General features: G+C 53.1%; 1 protein-coding gene and 1 long non-coding RNA gene across 3 annotated transcripts in view; one reads left to right on the top strand and one right to left on the bottom strand.

The window, feature by feature from the left end:
- Nucleotides 1-14366, top strand: part of SIPA1L3 (signal induced proliferation associated 1 like 3) — a 105917-nt gene extending 91551 nt beyond the window's left edge. For both annotated transcript variants that reach the window (XM_081868643.1, XM_081868642.1), the window contains exons 18-21: nt 1149-1292; nt 8806-8938; nt 10020-10101; nt 12060-14366. In XM_081868643.1, the coding sequence (XP_081724769.1) occupies nt 1149-1292; nt 8806-8938; nt 10020-10101; nt 12060-12209 (509 nt within the window). In that variant the 3' untranslated portion in view covers nt 12210-14366. The remainder of the gene's footprint in view (nt 1-1148; nt 1293-8805; nt 8939-10019; nt 10102-12059) is intronic.
- LOC309346293 lies at nt 387-1138 on the bottom strand. Its single transcript, XR_014158574.1, has 2 exons — nt 786-1138; nt 387-416 (listed from the first exon to the last, which is right to left on the bottom strand). It is a non-coding gene; the product is annotated as an uncharacterized lncRNA (long non-coding RNA).
- Nucleotides 14367-14427: the final 61 nt, after the last annotated feature.

Below are 14427 nucleotides of genomic sequence, written 5' to 3' on the forward strand. Positions count from 1 at the left end.
CAGGTGGCAGCAGGCGGGCAGGTAGCCCCTCTCTTATGAGACTTCCACCGCGCTGCCAGGGGAAGCCGGAAGCGGCGGCGGCAGCTGAGGAGGCGGCCTGAGGGAGGAGGAAGAGGAGGGGATGGGGAGGGATGCAGAAGGGCAGTGCTTCAGTGGCCACCACAGCACCGCAACCACCTCATGCCAGGCTCTTGGGCAGCGTGGGCGAGAGTCTCCCTCCCCCCTCCTCCTTGGGTGGGGAAGGGTTGATGGAACTCCTCGCACCTGGACGACGTCAGCCCCGACTGCTGCTTAGCACCCCCTCCAACCAGTGCAGCATCTTAATGTAGTGATTTCCCCCTCTGCATCCCTTTCATAACTCTATTTTTATAAATCATTTGTCCATCCATAGGTCAAATTTTTACTACAAGTTTTCTCTCAATCCTACTACAGTGGTGCCTCGCAAGACGAAATTAATCCGTTCCGTGAGGCTCTTCGTATAGCGGTTTTTTCGTCTTGTGAAGCAAGCCCATTGACAGCTTAGCGGATTAGCGCTATTAGTGGTTTAGCGGCTTTTAGCAGATCAGCTGATAAGCGGCTTATCAGCGGATCAGCTGATAAGCGGTTTAGCGGCTTAGGAAAAGGGGGGGGGAAGGGGGAAAAAACCCACAGGAACTTGCAAGACATTTTCGTCTTGCGAAGCAAGCCCATAGGGAAATTCGTTTTGCGAAGCGCCTCCAAAACGGAAAACCCTTTCGTCTAGCGGCCTTTCCGTCTTGCGAGGCGTTCGTCTTGCGGGGCACCACTGTAATGTATGTAACTCTTGACAATAGCTTTTCAACTAAATTATAAACTTTCCCCATTCTTTATTAAAGAGGTCCTCTTCCTAGTTTCTAATTCTGCCTGTAAGCTTTGCCATCTCGACGTCGTTCATCAGTTTTTTCTGCCACTCTTCTTTAGTCGGAGTTGTAGACCCTTAGGAACATCTAGTCTAACTCCCTGCAAAACACAGTCAGTCGCAGCCAAAGCAGCCTGGCTCCATCAGTGGCGGATTTCTGTATAAGCTAAGCAAATTCCCTTATTTTGGCTGCTGATCCCTTATTTTCGAGGCTGCTGGTCCCTTATTTTCAAATCTGTAAGTTGACAGCTATGCGTTGCTCTCCCTGCAGGCGCCATTTCGGCCTCTGAGCTCTCCTTGACAGACGTGCGGGAAAAGCCTCTGCGGCGCATTGACCCGGGCCTGATGCCCCTTCCGGACACAGCTGCCGGCCTGGAGTGGTCCAGCTTGGTCAACGCAGCCAAGGCCTACGAAGGTAGGGAAGGCCGGTGGCGAAAGGGCTGGAGCCCCTCCCTCCTGCCCACTGCTCCCTCTGCCTCCCTAGGGAGCATGGCCAGATGCCAGCATGTAGAAGTGTTTGCCAGGGGGTCTCCGGGGGGCTTGACCCTCCTTGCGCTGGGGCAGAGGCTCCCCGGGGCCTGTGTTTGGCTGGTGCAGGGTTACTAGTCCTCAAAGAGGCCGGCTCCTGGGTTCACTTCCGGGAGCGGCTTGTGGCCTTGCCAGGCTCCTGGGTGCACCTGAGCACCTTCTTCCGTAATTGCTTTTATCTGCTCAAATTTACACGCCGCTTGGTTGTTATCAGAGCCGTTTACAGAAAAGATGAAAGTGTAAGATTGTCACATGAGAAAAGCTAAGAGCAATGATTTAAGACTTTCAAAAAGTTTGAATGACAACAGACTAAAAGATGCACAAGAACTTCCCAAGCAGACTCGGCTAAGCAGGAATACGGTTTTAGCTGAAAGCAGTGCAGTGACATCAAAAGGCAGGGAGTTCTGAAGTTTGGGCACCACCACTCTGTAAGGTTGATTTCTTACCAGGGAGGGTTGGGGGTGAATTATGTGGCCCCTGTCACAGGCCCAGTTGCACCCATGGAAGCGGTCGAGTGGGCACCCAGGGGGCGAGGAAGATCTCGCAGCTCAACTGGACCCATGTTGTTAATTGTGAACAGCTGCATGCTGGTTGGACTAGGTGGCCTTTGGTGTCCCTTCATAGAATCCTAGAGTTGGAAGAGACCACAAGGGCCATCGAGTCCAACCCCCTGCCAAGCAGGAAACACCATCAGAGCACTCCTGACATATGGTTGTCAAGCCTCTGCTTAAAGACCTCCAAAGAAGGAGACTCCACCACACTCCTTGGCAGCAAATTCCACTGTCGAACAACTCTTACTGTCAGGAAGTTCTTCCTAATGTTTAGGTGGAATCTTCTTTCTTGTAGTTTGGAACCATTGCTCCGTGTCCGCTTCTCTGGAGCAGCAGAAAACAACCTTTCTCCCTCCTCTATGTGACATCCTTTTATATATTTGAACATGGCTATCATATCACCCCTTAACCTCCTCTTCTCCAGGCTAAACATGCCCAGCTCCCTTAGCCATTCCTCATAAGGCATCGTTTCCAGGCCTTGGACCATTTTGGTTGCCCTCCTTCCAAGTCTTCACTTCTGTGATTCCATCAGCTGAACTAGGAGGCTTGTGGCTCTTTCTAGGCGCCTCTCTCACTTCATTTTGAGAGCCTGGGAGGGGAAGAAGGGGCGTCCCCGAGTCCCAGGAAATAATAATAATAATAATAATAATAATAATAATAATAATAATAATAAATTTTATTTATACCCCGCCCTCCCCAGCCAAGACTGGGCTCAGGGCGGCTAACACCAGATATAAAAACAATTGATTAAAATACAACTTAAAAAACAAGATTAAAATACAACATTAAAATGCAGCCTCATTTCAGTAGAAACTCAAATCAAAAACTTTTTGGAGATGAAAACGTCCAATCTTCTCCAAGGCCAACTATCCAGACTGGTCCTATGTGGGCCAGAAAAAAGCCAGGGAAGTCCCCAAATAGGAGTTCCATCACAGAAGGAGAAAGGAAAAAGGAAGAGGGGGAGGGGATCAAGTTGATTCCAAAGGCCAAAGGCCAGGCGGAACAACTCTGTCTTACAGGCTCTGAGGAAAGAAATCAGACCCTGCAGGGCCCTGGTCTCATGAGACAGAGCGTTCCACCAGGCCGGGGCCAGTGTTGAAAAGGCCCTGGCTCTGGTTGAGGCTAATCTGACTTCCTTAGGGCCCGGGACCTCTAGGGTGTTTCTATTTATGGACCTTATGGTCCTCCGTGGAGCATTCCCCTCCAGTTTTGCTTAATGGGGAGTTTCCTCCTGCCTCTCCTGGTGCCCTAGCTGCCTTCTTGGCAGTGCAGACCTGAAGCCGTTGCTTGCAAAGTCAGGCGGAGGACCAAGGTGGAGACTGAGATCTCCAGACCCCTCAGGGCCTGCCAGGGCACCTCTAGGGATCTCTTAAGTCAGGGGTGTCCAACAGGTTGATTGTGATCTACCGGTCAATCATGGGGCATCCCTGGTCGATCCTGGTCGATCGCGTGACTGCAATTCCCCCCCCCCAAGAATGCTTGACAACTCTGGTCAATCCAATGAGTAGATCACCGCCAGTTTATTTATAGCGGGAGTAGATCGCAGTCTCTTGGAAGTTGGACACCCCTGTCTTAAGTCATGGGTTGCTGAGTTCAAGGCTGGATTCCTGGAACCGTCAGTGCAGAATGCTGCAGGGATATCTGCACTGGAGGTCATTTCCTCCTGGGTCAACGTCAAGGTGTTACTGTCCGTATAGAAAAACCCCTCAACAAATTGAGACCAGTTTACCTGCGAGGTGGCCCTTCACCCATCCATGCCCACTCAACCACTTGGATCAGCAGAACGGGCGCTGCTGCAGGTACCAGGTAATGCCTGCCCTACCTGTGTAAGAGCTCGGCCGTTCCTAGTCTGGCCACACCTGCACTTTGGAACTCTCTGCCTTTTGATATCAAGCAGTCTCCCTTCCTTTTGGGGGCCCATTTAAAACCCATCCTTGTTTAGACAAGCCTCACCCAGATGCTTAGAAACCTGGCGTGAGTTTGGACCTGTTTTTAGTCTACCGTATTTTTCCTTCTATAACACGCAGATTTTTTCTCCTAAAAAGGAAGGGGAAATGTCTGTGCGTGTTATTGAGCGAATGTGTGGTCCCTGGAGCCAAATGGCGCGAGGGGAGGCAAAAAAAATCAGGCAAAAATCAAATTGCGCGTCTCGGAGAAGGGAAACCTGAAAAGAGGAAGCGGCTGCTTTCCTGCATTCTGCCTCAGGGTCTTACTGCCCACCCACCTCTGTTTCCTTGCTGTGTTAGCTCAAACGGAACAAAGAGCAGGGAAAGCCCCTCCCCTCCAGGCAAGCAGAGGGGAAAGCAGAGTGTCGTCTCTGTGCTCCGTGCTGCTGAAAACATGCAGGAGGGAGGGAGGGAGGGAGGGAGAGAGAGAGAGAGAGAGAGAGAGAGAGAGAGAGAGCTGGCTGGCTGGCTTGGGTGGGTAGGTGAGGGAAAACTTTTGCCTTCCTTTCCTCCCTCCTGTTATACCCCTCTCCTGCATTCTTAGTCAGCTGCTTCTCTGCACACCCCTCTCGTGCTCCTTGTCCGTTCTGTGTTTTTCCTTCCCTCCCCACTTAAAATGTGGTTAAAAAGCATGGATCCACATGGATCCTCAGGATCTTTGCATTGGGTCACCCCAAATTCACCATCAGATCACATAGCATGTCCATGGCTACAGCCTGCCCCCCAAAAATCACGCACCCAAATTCACCATCAGATCACATGTCTGTGGCCACAGCATGAAGCACAAAAATGATACATCCACTGTTTCATTCAGAATGTTTTTTCCCTTGTTTTCCTCCTCTAAAAACGATGTGCGTGTTATGGTCAGGTGCGTGTTATAGAGCGAAAAATACGGCATTTCATCTTTCAAATTTTATGCTTTTATCTTTTCTTTGAGGGTTTTTGTTTTGCGATCAAGCCGTGTGTAAATTTCCTGAAATGGAAAAAAAAACAAAAAAAACCCGAATGAATAAATGTGATTGCATCTGTGAAAAAAGCGCTGAATTTGGATTTGGGGTAGGGGAGTGAGTTTCCTCCTTGAAAAAATGAAAGAAAAATCCCAGGCACTCCGCTTGCCGTCTGCTCTGGGCTTAGTCTTCCCAGACACCTCCCCCCCCCCTTCTTCCTGGTCTCCAGCATCCTGGATTAGCCCCCACCCCTGCTGGCTTCTCAGCTGAGCCTCTTGTCTGCAAAGCCCCAGCCTCCTTCTGCCCCAGCGCTTCCATTTCAGTTTTAAATTGCCACTCCATAATGCACAAGCTGGAAAACGCAATAAAACATTGAGGATTGCACGCCTTGTAGCATCCGATCCGGTGCACATAAAGTCACAATTTATTTTTAAATGATTTCCGAATGAACGACATCAAACGGAGCAAAATTCCACAACCCTTTCGGAAACCCAGATATCAGAAATTTGATAATCGGTAGAGGAGCAACAGCCGTGTCACAAAACATTAAAATACCACCGTTGGTTGCGAGTGACCCAGGTGAGCCCCTGAGCAGCTTGGGGCGCCCTGAGCCCCCTCCCCACTCCCTCTCTGCCCCCCCCCCCGCACGGCTGCTTTCATTTCCAGGCAGGCAAGCTAATGAGGACCTGGCTGCAGTTTCTGCCCCTGGGGGAGCCGCCTGCCTCCGTGACCTGCTTTCCTTTGGGCTGGAGGAGGAGCAGCGGCTCGGCTCTTGTCACTGAGCCGAAAGTAGGGCAGGGGGGTGGAGAGCGGTGGTTGCATGTCCAGGCAAGGCCCGGCTCCGGCAGGGATCTCCCTTGGCAGCAAGGAGGAGCAGCCGCCTCCCTGCCGGCGGGGGGGGGGGGACGGGGACGGGGAGGAGGTTCGGCAATCTGCTCAGGCCTGCCATCTGCGTCACGATGCCGGCACCACCCTCCCTGCCTGCCTCCCGACTCCAGAGCAGAGCAGCCACTCGTCCGAGCACAGAGGAAGGAGACGGGCCATCGGCTCCCATCGTCGGCCGCACGCTACTCAGCTCACCTGTGCCTCCTGCTCTGCTCTGGTACCCGGGAGCCCGGCGGGGAAAGGTAGGAGCAGGCAAACGCCCTCCAGGAAGCACCCGGGTCTCCCTCGGGTGCCCTGTGGCCATGGAGGGGGAGAGAGGGGCCCTTCCTCTTGTTGCCCTTTGCAGCAGCCCCTTGCCCTTCTGCCCTGTGGCTTGGAAGATGGAGAGGCAGATGACCCACCTATCCAGGGGCTAGCAGGAGATGGGAGCTGAAAGCGTTTTGGGGCAAAAGCCCAGGACTCTGCGGGCACAGAGCTGGTGGCATCTGCCCCTGTTCCACGGCAGGGCAGAGTCCCTGGCCTGGCAACGCACAGCACCCATAGGTGTGGGTCATACAAAGGCCGTGGGGGGAGGGGTTTTAAAGCTGTCCAAGTGCCACCAAAGAGTGTTCTGCCCAGCATCTTCTGGTGCTTTGGGGAGCAGGGACCCCCTCCTGCCTCCGTCCAGCATTCCCCCCTCTTTCCCCCTGGAACCAGAGTTCGAAGGGACCCCAGGGTCCATCTAGTCCAACCCAGGAATCTCAGCTGAGGCTTCTCTGGCCGACGGCCCCCAAACCACGCACCCCGGCAACTCCCTGCCTCTTGACATTTCAGGCGCTCTATATTTAGGCTCCTGTGCCTTGGAAGTTCAGCGTTCCTGCCTTAATTAGCACTTGGCTGTTTTAATTGAGGGAAAGGCAGATGGGAGGGGTTGATCACAGCGCTGGGGGGAGTGGAAGAGCTCAGCAGTTGCTGGGGGGGGCGTGTTAAATGGGGAGGTGAAAGGCTTTGCTGGGGAAGCAGCTAATTGGGTGAGAGGGGAGGGAAAGCGCTGGGGGGTGGAGACCCCCCCACAAGCCTCTTTGATGCTCAGTGGCGGTGGCAGCAGGTTTCAAGCAGACAGCGCTGAGATCACCAGGGCACGGGAGCCTCGGCCTTTGCCCTGAGCTCAGAGGGAGCAAACGCCCTGACTCCTCCAGGCCCAGAGCTGTTGCAGAACCCGAATCCCAAGTCGCCCGTCAAAGCGGCAGCAGCAAATCCCAGTGGCTGCCTGCCAGGGAAGGGCTGGGCCCAGTGTGTTGCCCGGCCGGTTTGAGCCCCACAGCGCTGGGCCAGCTGCACCTGCATCCCCAGCGCTGCAGCCTTGGAAAATGGGCTGGGACTCCCTTCTGCACTCCAAAGACTTTGGCGGCAGCACCAGGTGGGTTATCACCTGGCCCTAAGAACCTGTGAATTAATAATAATAATAATAATAATAATAATAATAATAATAATAATAATAATAATATTTTTATACCCCGCCCTCCCCAGCCGAAGCCAGGCTCAGAGCAGCTAACCACAATAAAAATAACACAGTTTACATAAAATCACAATCAATTGATTGAAATGCATTTTAAAATCAATTCATTCTAAAATCAATTCAAAATCAAATCAATGGCAACCATTGGGCTAGAGTTCTATGAGGATTACAGAGGGAGAGAGAAGGTTAGACACTGCCTTGGCCAAAGGCCTGGTGGAACAGCTCTGTCTTGCAGGCCCTGCGGAAAGATGTCAAGTCCTGCAGGGCCCTAGTCTCTTGTGACAGAGCGTTCCACCAGATCGGGGCCACGGCCGAAAAAGCCCTGGCTCTGGTTGAGGCCAGCCTAACCTCCCTGTGGCCCGGGACCTCCAAGATGTTTTTGTTTGAAGACTGTATGGTCCTCTGTGGGACATACCAGGAGAGGCGGTCCCATAGGTACAAGGGTCCTAGGCCATATAGTGCAGCAGCATCATCATTATTATTATTATTATTATTATTATTATTATTATTATTATTATTATTAATATGTTATACCCCACCCATCTGGGCACTCTGGGCAGCTTCCAACACACATAAAAACATAAGAAAGCTTCAAATGTTATTCTAGATAGACTGTCCCTGGACATGGAGGTTCCATCGGTCCATAAGATTAGCCCGGCTGGATCAGGCCAATGGTCCGTTTCATCCTCCATCCTGTTCTCCCAGTGCCTGTGGGGAACTTGCAAGCAGGATTTGAGTGCCAGAGCCCCCTCCCCTCCTGCCGTTTCCAGGAGGCCAGAGCACGGCCCCTGGGGCTCCTCGCTGTCGACAGCATTCCGCCCCATGAGTTTGCCCATTCCGCTGCCTCTTGTGGGAGGGAGTTCCGCTGTTTGCGGCGCACAAAGAAGGGCACACACCCTTTGCCGCCCTCAGGCAGGCAGGTGGCCGAGGGGGATGACTCCCTGCCCCACAGCCCTGACAGCCCCATTTCCTGCATCATAAGAATAAGAATAAGAATAAGAATAAGAATATATTTATACCCCACCCATCTGAGCAATGGGAGCTCACCCCGTCGCAGGGATTCAAACTGCTGACCTTCTGATCGGCAAGCCCTAGGCTCTGTGGTTTAACCCACAGTGCCACCCATGTCCCTTTGCAAGGGTGTAATTGTAATAATAATAATAATAATAATAATAATAATAATAATAATGATGATGATGATGATGATGATAATAATAATAATAATAATAATAATAATAATAATAATAATAATAATTTATTTATACCCCGCCCATCTGGCTGGGTTTCTCCAGCCACTCTGGGTGGCTTCCAACGGAATATTAAAATACAATAACCTATTAAACATTGAAAGCTTCCCCAAACAGGGCTGCCTTCAGATGTCTTCTAAAAGTCCGGTAGTTGTTGTGCTCTTTGACATCTGGTGGGAGGGCGTTCCACAGGGCGGGTGCCACCACCGAGAAGGCCCTTGGAATTGTGCTCGGAAACGTGCAGAAAAAAGGGGTGGGGGTCTGTTATTTTGCCTGGTGGGGGTGACCGCACCTCAAAACCCTCCTCTTCCTGCTCCCCTTTTCAGTGCAAAGAGCCGTCTCCCTCTTCTCCCTCCATGACGCCACGCTGAGCCCGGACGTTCCCTCTGCCCACAGCCCCGTCCTGGGGCACCTGAGCCTGGAGAGGCAGCTGACGTCCCGCACGACACCCACCATGAGGTGAGAGAGGGACCCCCCCTTCTCCCAGCAGAAGCCCCTTCCTCCACCCCCTCGCTTTTATATCTGGGGAAGGCAGGCCCTGGCCTCCGACTGCCTAGCCAGGAGCGTGTTTCTGGCACTGAATGTGGGCCCTTTGGAGGTCTGGGGGGCAGGGGGACACACTGGGATTCCTCTCCTGCTTCTCCCTAGGGGAACAAGGTCTCTGGTGGGGGGGGGGGGCAAAAAAATGCGGGGGCGGGGGGGAGAGCTGCCGGTACACTTTCCCTGGATGGCCAGGGTGGAGGAGAATCGACCTAAAATAATGGACTGCCCTTTTTGCACAGCTCTGGGGTTTTTTTGGGTGGGGGGGTGTGCTTCCATCTCAACCTGCTTCTGGACATTTTGGGGTCAGGGCACCGGCTGGGGGTCTTGGCAGGGGGGCTCTGTTCTCATAAGGGGGGGGGCCTGAGATGCAAGCGCTAATCTGCCTTCACTCGCCATCTTCCATCTTTTCCAAGGAGGGATCTAGGCCTTCGTTTTCTCTAATTACCATATTTTTGCTCTATAAGACTCACTTTTTCCCTCCTAAAAAGTAAGGGGAAATGTGTGTGCGTCTTATGGAGCGAGTGCAGGCTGCGCAGCTATCCCAGGAGCCAGAACAGCAAGAGGGATTGCTGCTTTCACTGTGCAGCGATCCCTCTTGCTGTTCTGGCTTCTGAGATTCAGAATATATTTTTTCTTGTTTTCCTCCTCCAAAAACTAGGTGCGCCTTGTGGTCTGGTGCGTCTTATAGAGCGAAAAATACGGTATCTCATCCATTCATTTGCTCTGTTTATATCCTGCCTTCTCCTCCAAGGTGACCTCCAACACGGCTCCCCCCCCTTCTCATTTAACCCCCCCCCAAAAAAAACAACAACAACCACTCTGCGAGGTAGGCTAGGCTGAGAAAAGGTTTGGACTGGGCCCAAAGAACCACGCCGTGAGCTTGGTGATGGCCGAGTAGGCGAAATTTGGACCCTGGTTTCTCCCAGGTCCCTGGTACAATGCTCTAACCACTGGGCCATGCTGCCTCTTGACGCTCTGCTGTCCCCTCCCTCTGCAGCGAGGAGCCCTCTGTGGACCTGACGGGCAAAGTCTACCAGCTGGAGGCCATGTTGAAGCAGCTCCATAGCGACCTGCAGAAAGTAAGATTGTCGTTCCCTCCCCAGGGGATGGCTCAAAGGGGGGGGGATCTTTTCCCATCATGCCCTGGTACCGCCTAAGGCGAAGCTGCCCCCCTGAAATGCCCTCTTCATTTAATAATAATAAAATTTTATTTATGTCCCGCCCTCCCCGGCCAAAGCCGGGCTCAGAGCGGCTAACAGCAATAAAAGTAACACGGCGTTCTAAAATCAATTCATTCTAAAATCATTCAGAATCAAATTAATGGCAACCATTGGGGTAGACTTCTGTGAGGATGACCAAAGGAGGGGGGTCAGACTGTGCCTTGGCCAAAGGCCTGGTGGAACAGCTCTGTCTTGCAGGCCCTGCGGAAAGATGTCAAGTCCTGCAGGGCCCTGGTCTCTTGTGACAGAGCGTTCCACCAGATCGGGGCCACAGCAAAAAAAGCCCTGGCTCTGGTTGAGGCCAGCCTAACCTCCAAGATGTTTTTGTTTGAAGACCGTAAGGTCCTCCGTGGGACATACCTGGAGAGGCAGTCCTGTAGGTACGAGGGCCCTAGGCCATATAGGGCTTTAAAGGTTAAAACCAGCATCTTGAACCTGATCCTGTACTCCACCGGGAGCCAGTGCAGCTGGTAAAGTACTGGATGAATGTGATCCCACGGCGAGGACCCCGTAAGGAGTCTCGCTGCAGCATTCTGCACCCCCTGGAGTTTCTGGGTCAGTCTCAAGGGCAGCCCCACGTAGAGTGATGTTAAAGGGATGTTTGCTTGTGATACTTACTTGGGAGTGGGGAGGGACGACAGAAGAACCCCCAGAAGGTTGACACACAAGGGGCAAGAAGGCAGCCCGGACTCCTGGGTTCTCTTCTCATCTGCTGGTGCGGCTTGACTGAGCCGCCGTGCCTGCCTCCTGCTTCACTGAATAGAGTTGGGAGGCACCCAGGGGTCATCTAGTCTGACCCCCTGGAACGCAGGCATCGCGGCCAAAGCGTCCACGACAGACGGCCGTCCAACCTCCAGCAATGGAGAGGCCCCCACCGTCTGAGGGAGCCTCTTGTGGCTTCTGATCTCTGTGCAGAGGAAGGGGGCTTCTCCCTAGAACTCACAGAAGATTCAGGACGAAACGAAAGACTTATTCGCCCTGTGTTTAGTTACACTGTGGAACTCCCTGCTGCAGGAGGCAGAGGTGCTTTAAAAGGGGATTGGGCAAATTCACAGAGGAGGAGAGGGCTTTGGGTGGCTCCTAGCCACAATGGCTCTGCTCAGCTGCCTTCACGGCCAGAGGCAACCATGCTTCTGAATCCCAGGGTCTAGAAACCCTGGGAGGGCAGAGTTTCTCTTGTGCTTAATAATAATAATAATAATAATAATAATAATAATAATAATAATAATTTATTCATACCCCGCCCATCTGGCTGAGTTTCCCCAGCCACTCTGGGCGGCTCCCAATAGAGTGTTAGAAACAATACAGCATTAAATATTAAAAACTTCCCTAAACAGGGCTGCCTTCAGATGTCTTCTAAAAGTCAGATAGTTGTTTATTTCCTTGACATCTGGTGGGAGGGCGTTCCACAGGGCGGGCGCCACCACCAAGAAGGCCCTCTGCCCAGTTCCCTGTAACCTCACTTCTCGCAGTGAGGGAACCGCCAAAAGGCCCTTGGCGCTGGACCTCAGTGTCCGGGCTGAACAATGGGGGTGGAGACGCTCCTTCAGGTACACTTGCGGGTTTCCCATCATGGGCATCTCTTTGGCCACTGTGAGAACAGGATGCTGGCTCAATGGGCCCCCTTTGGCCCGATCCGGCAGCCAGGCTCTTCTTCGGCTGTTATGGGGCCTCCAGCTGCAGAGGCAGTCTATCTGCGTTCCTAAGTTCTCGGGGGTATTTGGCCCCTGTTGAGAAGAGGATACTGGACGAGGCGGACCACTGCACACACACCCCTCCAACGGCCCCGATTCCCACCTCCCTCTCTCTTTTCCCAGGAAAAGCAGGACAAGGTGGTTCTGCAGGCGGAGGTGGCCAACTTGCGCCACAACAACCAGCGCCTGCAGGAGGAGTCCCAGACGGCCAACGAGCAGCTGCGGAAGTTTGCTGAGATCTTCTCCAGCGCCGTGGAGAAGAAGGAGCTGTGAGCTTGCCGGAGAGCGGGGCTGCTTGGAAGCGAGAGATGAGGGGCTTGCTGGTGGTGGCTCCTCTGGTGCGGGACCCCAACAACGCCCTGGCCAGCCTCCCTCCTTCTTCCTTGGGGAGCAGGGCCCCCTCTCCTCCCGCCCTCCTGCGTGCCCGCTTCCCAGCCTGGCGCCAGGCGTGGCGCTCGGGGCCCAGGGCACCTCTTGCCACAAGTGTACTCTCAGGTGATTCCTTGGGCATTTGCCAAGAGAACTGCGATATGGGCACCTGGGCTCACCCACCCCAAGCAGGGTAGGGGGCCGCCGCTGCCCTTGCCGCCTCTGCCCATCCTGGCTCGCCACCAGGGGGCGCCTTGGCGCTTGACAGACTCGGGGTGTTTGGGGGGGCCTTCGAGCGTGACCACCGAGAATCTCAAAAGAGCACTTTCTCACGACTAAATTATTTTCTAGAGAACACAAGGATGGGAGTGGCTCAGGAAGTAAAAAAAAAAAGAAGTTTAAATGTATATGTTCTTTATAAAACACTATATTTGTATAAATGGTACTGTTTGTAACTCCACCCACCCGCCCCTCTGGAGAACTCTGTGCATGCTTCAGAACTCAGCACACACACACACACAAACGGTTGCACAGCGGCAGCAGAAGTTGGGAGCCGTGGGACCTGGACAGTCCTGGGCATCGGGGCAGGAGTGGTGCCCCTGCCCCACTGGCCAGGGGGGGGGCGCTTGCCTCTTGTGTGTGTTCTGCCATTGGGTGCCACTCTTCCCTCCAGCTCCTCCTGGGAATCGGGGCCTCCCACATTTCCCGACCTCTGGTACTGACACACACACACACACACACACACACACACACACACCGGGCACCCCTGTGCCTGAGCGACTATTCGGCAATAAGGAATTGCCTGCGGGCAGTTGGTATGTCGTGGTTGTGAAATGCAGACCCTGTTGAAGCTTCTCCTTGTTCACAGGTTATTGTTGTTGTGTGATAAAAGCACATGGTCTGGACCAGCAGAGCCATTTTGGGGGTGCTTTTGAGCAGGAGGGGGGTCCATTGCAGGAGGAACAAGACCCCTTTTCCGGCTGGGCTCGGAGGGGGGGGGTGTCCTGGAGGCCTGGTGGGGGCCAGCAGGGTTAAGAAAGGGAAGCCGGGGGGGGCACTTCTGGCTGCTAGCATAGGGCGCAGGGTCCTCCCAGGACGCCCCGAATTGTGATGTTGTGCACCCCTCGCCAAATTGCCAAGCCAGCGTCTTGAACTATGCAAACCCCAGACCCACCCAGCGGTGGGGGGCTTCCTGGCCCTTCCTTCCCCCCCCCCCGACAACGACAAGGCCTTCCACTACCTGCCCTTCCCCAGGGAAGGGGGGGGCAAGGGCCACTGGAATTGCTGCAAGAAAAAATGTGGGTTTTTTTTGCAGGGGGCAGGTAGCCAGGAAAGTGAGGAAGAATCTCCAAGCTCCGACAGCATCCCAGGAACTTACACCATGATCGTCTTAACTCCCTGGGGTGCTAACCCCCTTTTGCACCCCCAGCTCAACCTTTAAGGAGCCTGCCCCCCCCCCAATAGAGCCATAGAGCCTGGCGGAGAGAGAGACCTTCTCCAGAGCCAACTTAGGGGTTCAAATGCCAGGCAGTGTCTCAGCCAGAAGTGGCAAAGCCCAGCCCCCCCACCCCTGCCAGCACCCACTTCCCCAAAACTCTCCCTCAATTTTGTACCAGTATCTCACTGCAATTTGTACGGATTATTGTCTTCCCCCCGTTCCCACTTTAAAAATAAGAATAAATCTATCCTTTAGCGTTCCTCTCTGTGACATGGAAGCCCCCCGGCCCCTCCATCAGGGTGGGAGGAGTGGGGGGGGGGCTCGCCTTCATTTTTTTTTGTCAGTCGTGTTGTGTGAGTTGTTTCTTGTGTTAATTTTATAAGAATCTTTTGGGATCAGATCTTGTCTTATTTAATTATTATTTTTTTGTCTTAAAAATTGCTGATAGGAAAGAACAACAACCAGCCTTTTGTAAAAAGAAAAAAAAGGAGGAGGGGGAAAAAAAGAATAAATTCCCCCAGTATAATTCTCTGGAATCCTCAATGATAGTTTCTTTGGGGCGACACACCTCTTGGGTGTTGGGGTGGGGAAGGAGAGAAATAAAATAAACATTTCATAGAAAACTTTGTGTGTTTCCTTGAGCTCACCCCTTCCTCTCTCTTTTCCTTCCTTCATTCCTTCTCT

This window comes from Podarcis erhardii, assembly GCF_964252035.2.
Source record: "Podarcis erhardii genome assembly, chromosome: 7".
Lineage (NCBI taxonomy): Eukaryota > Metazoa > Chordata > Lepidosauria > Squamata > Lacertidae > Podarcis > Podarcis erhardii.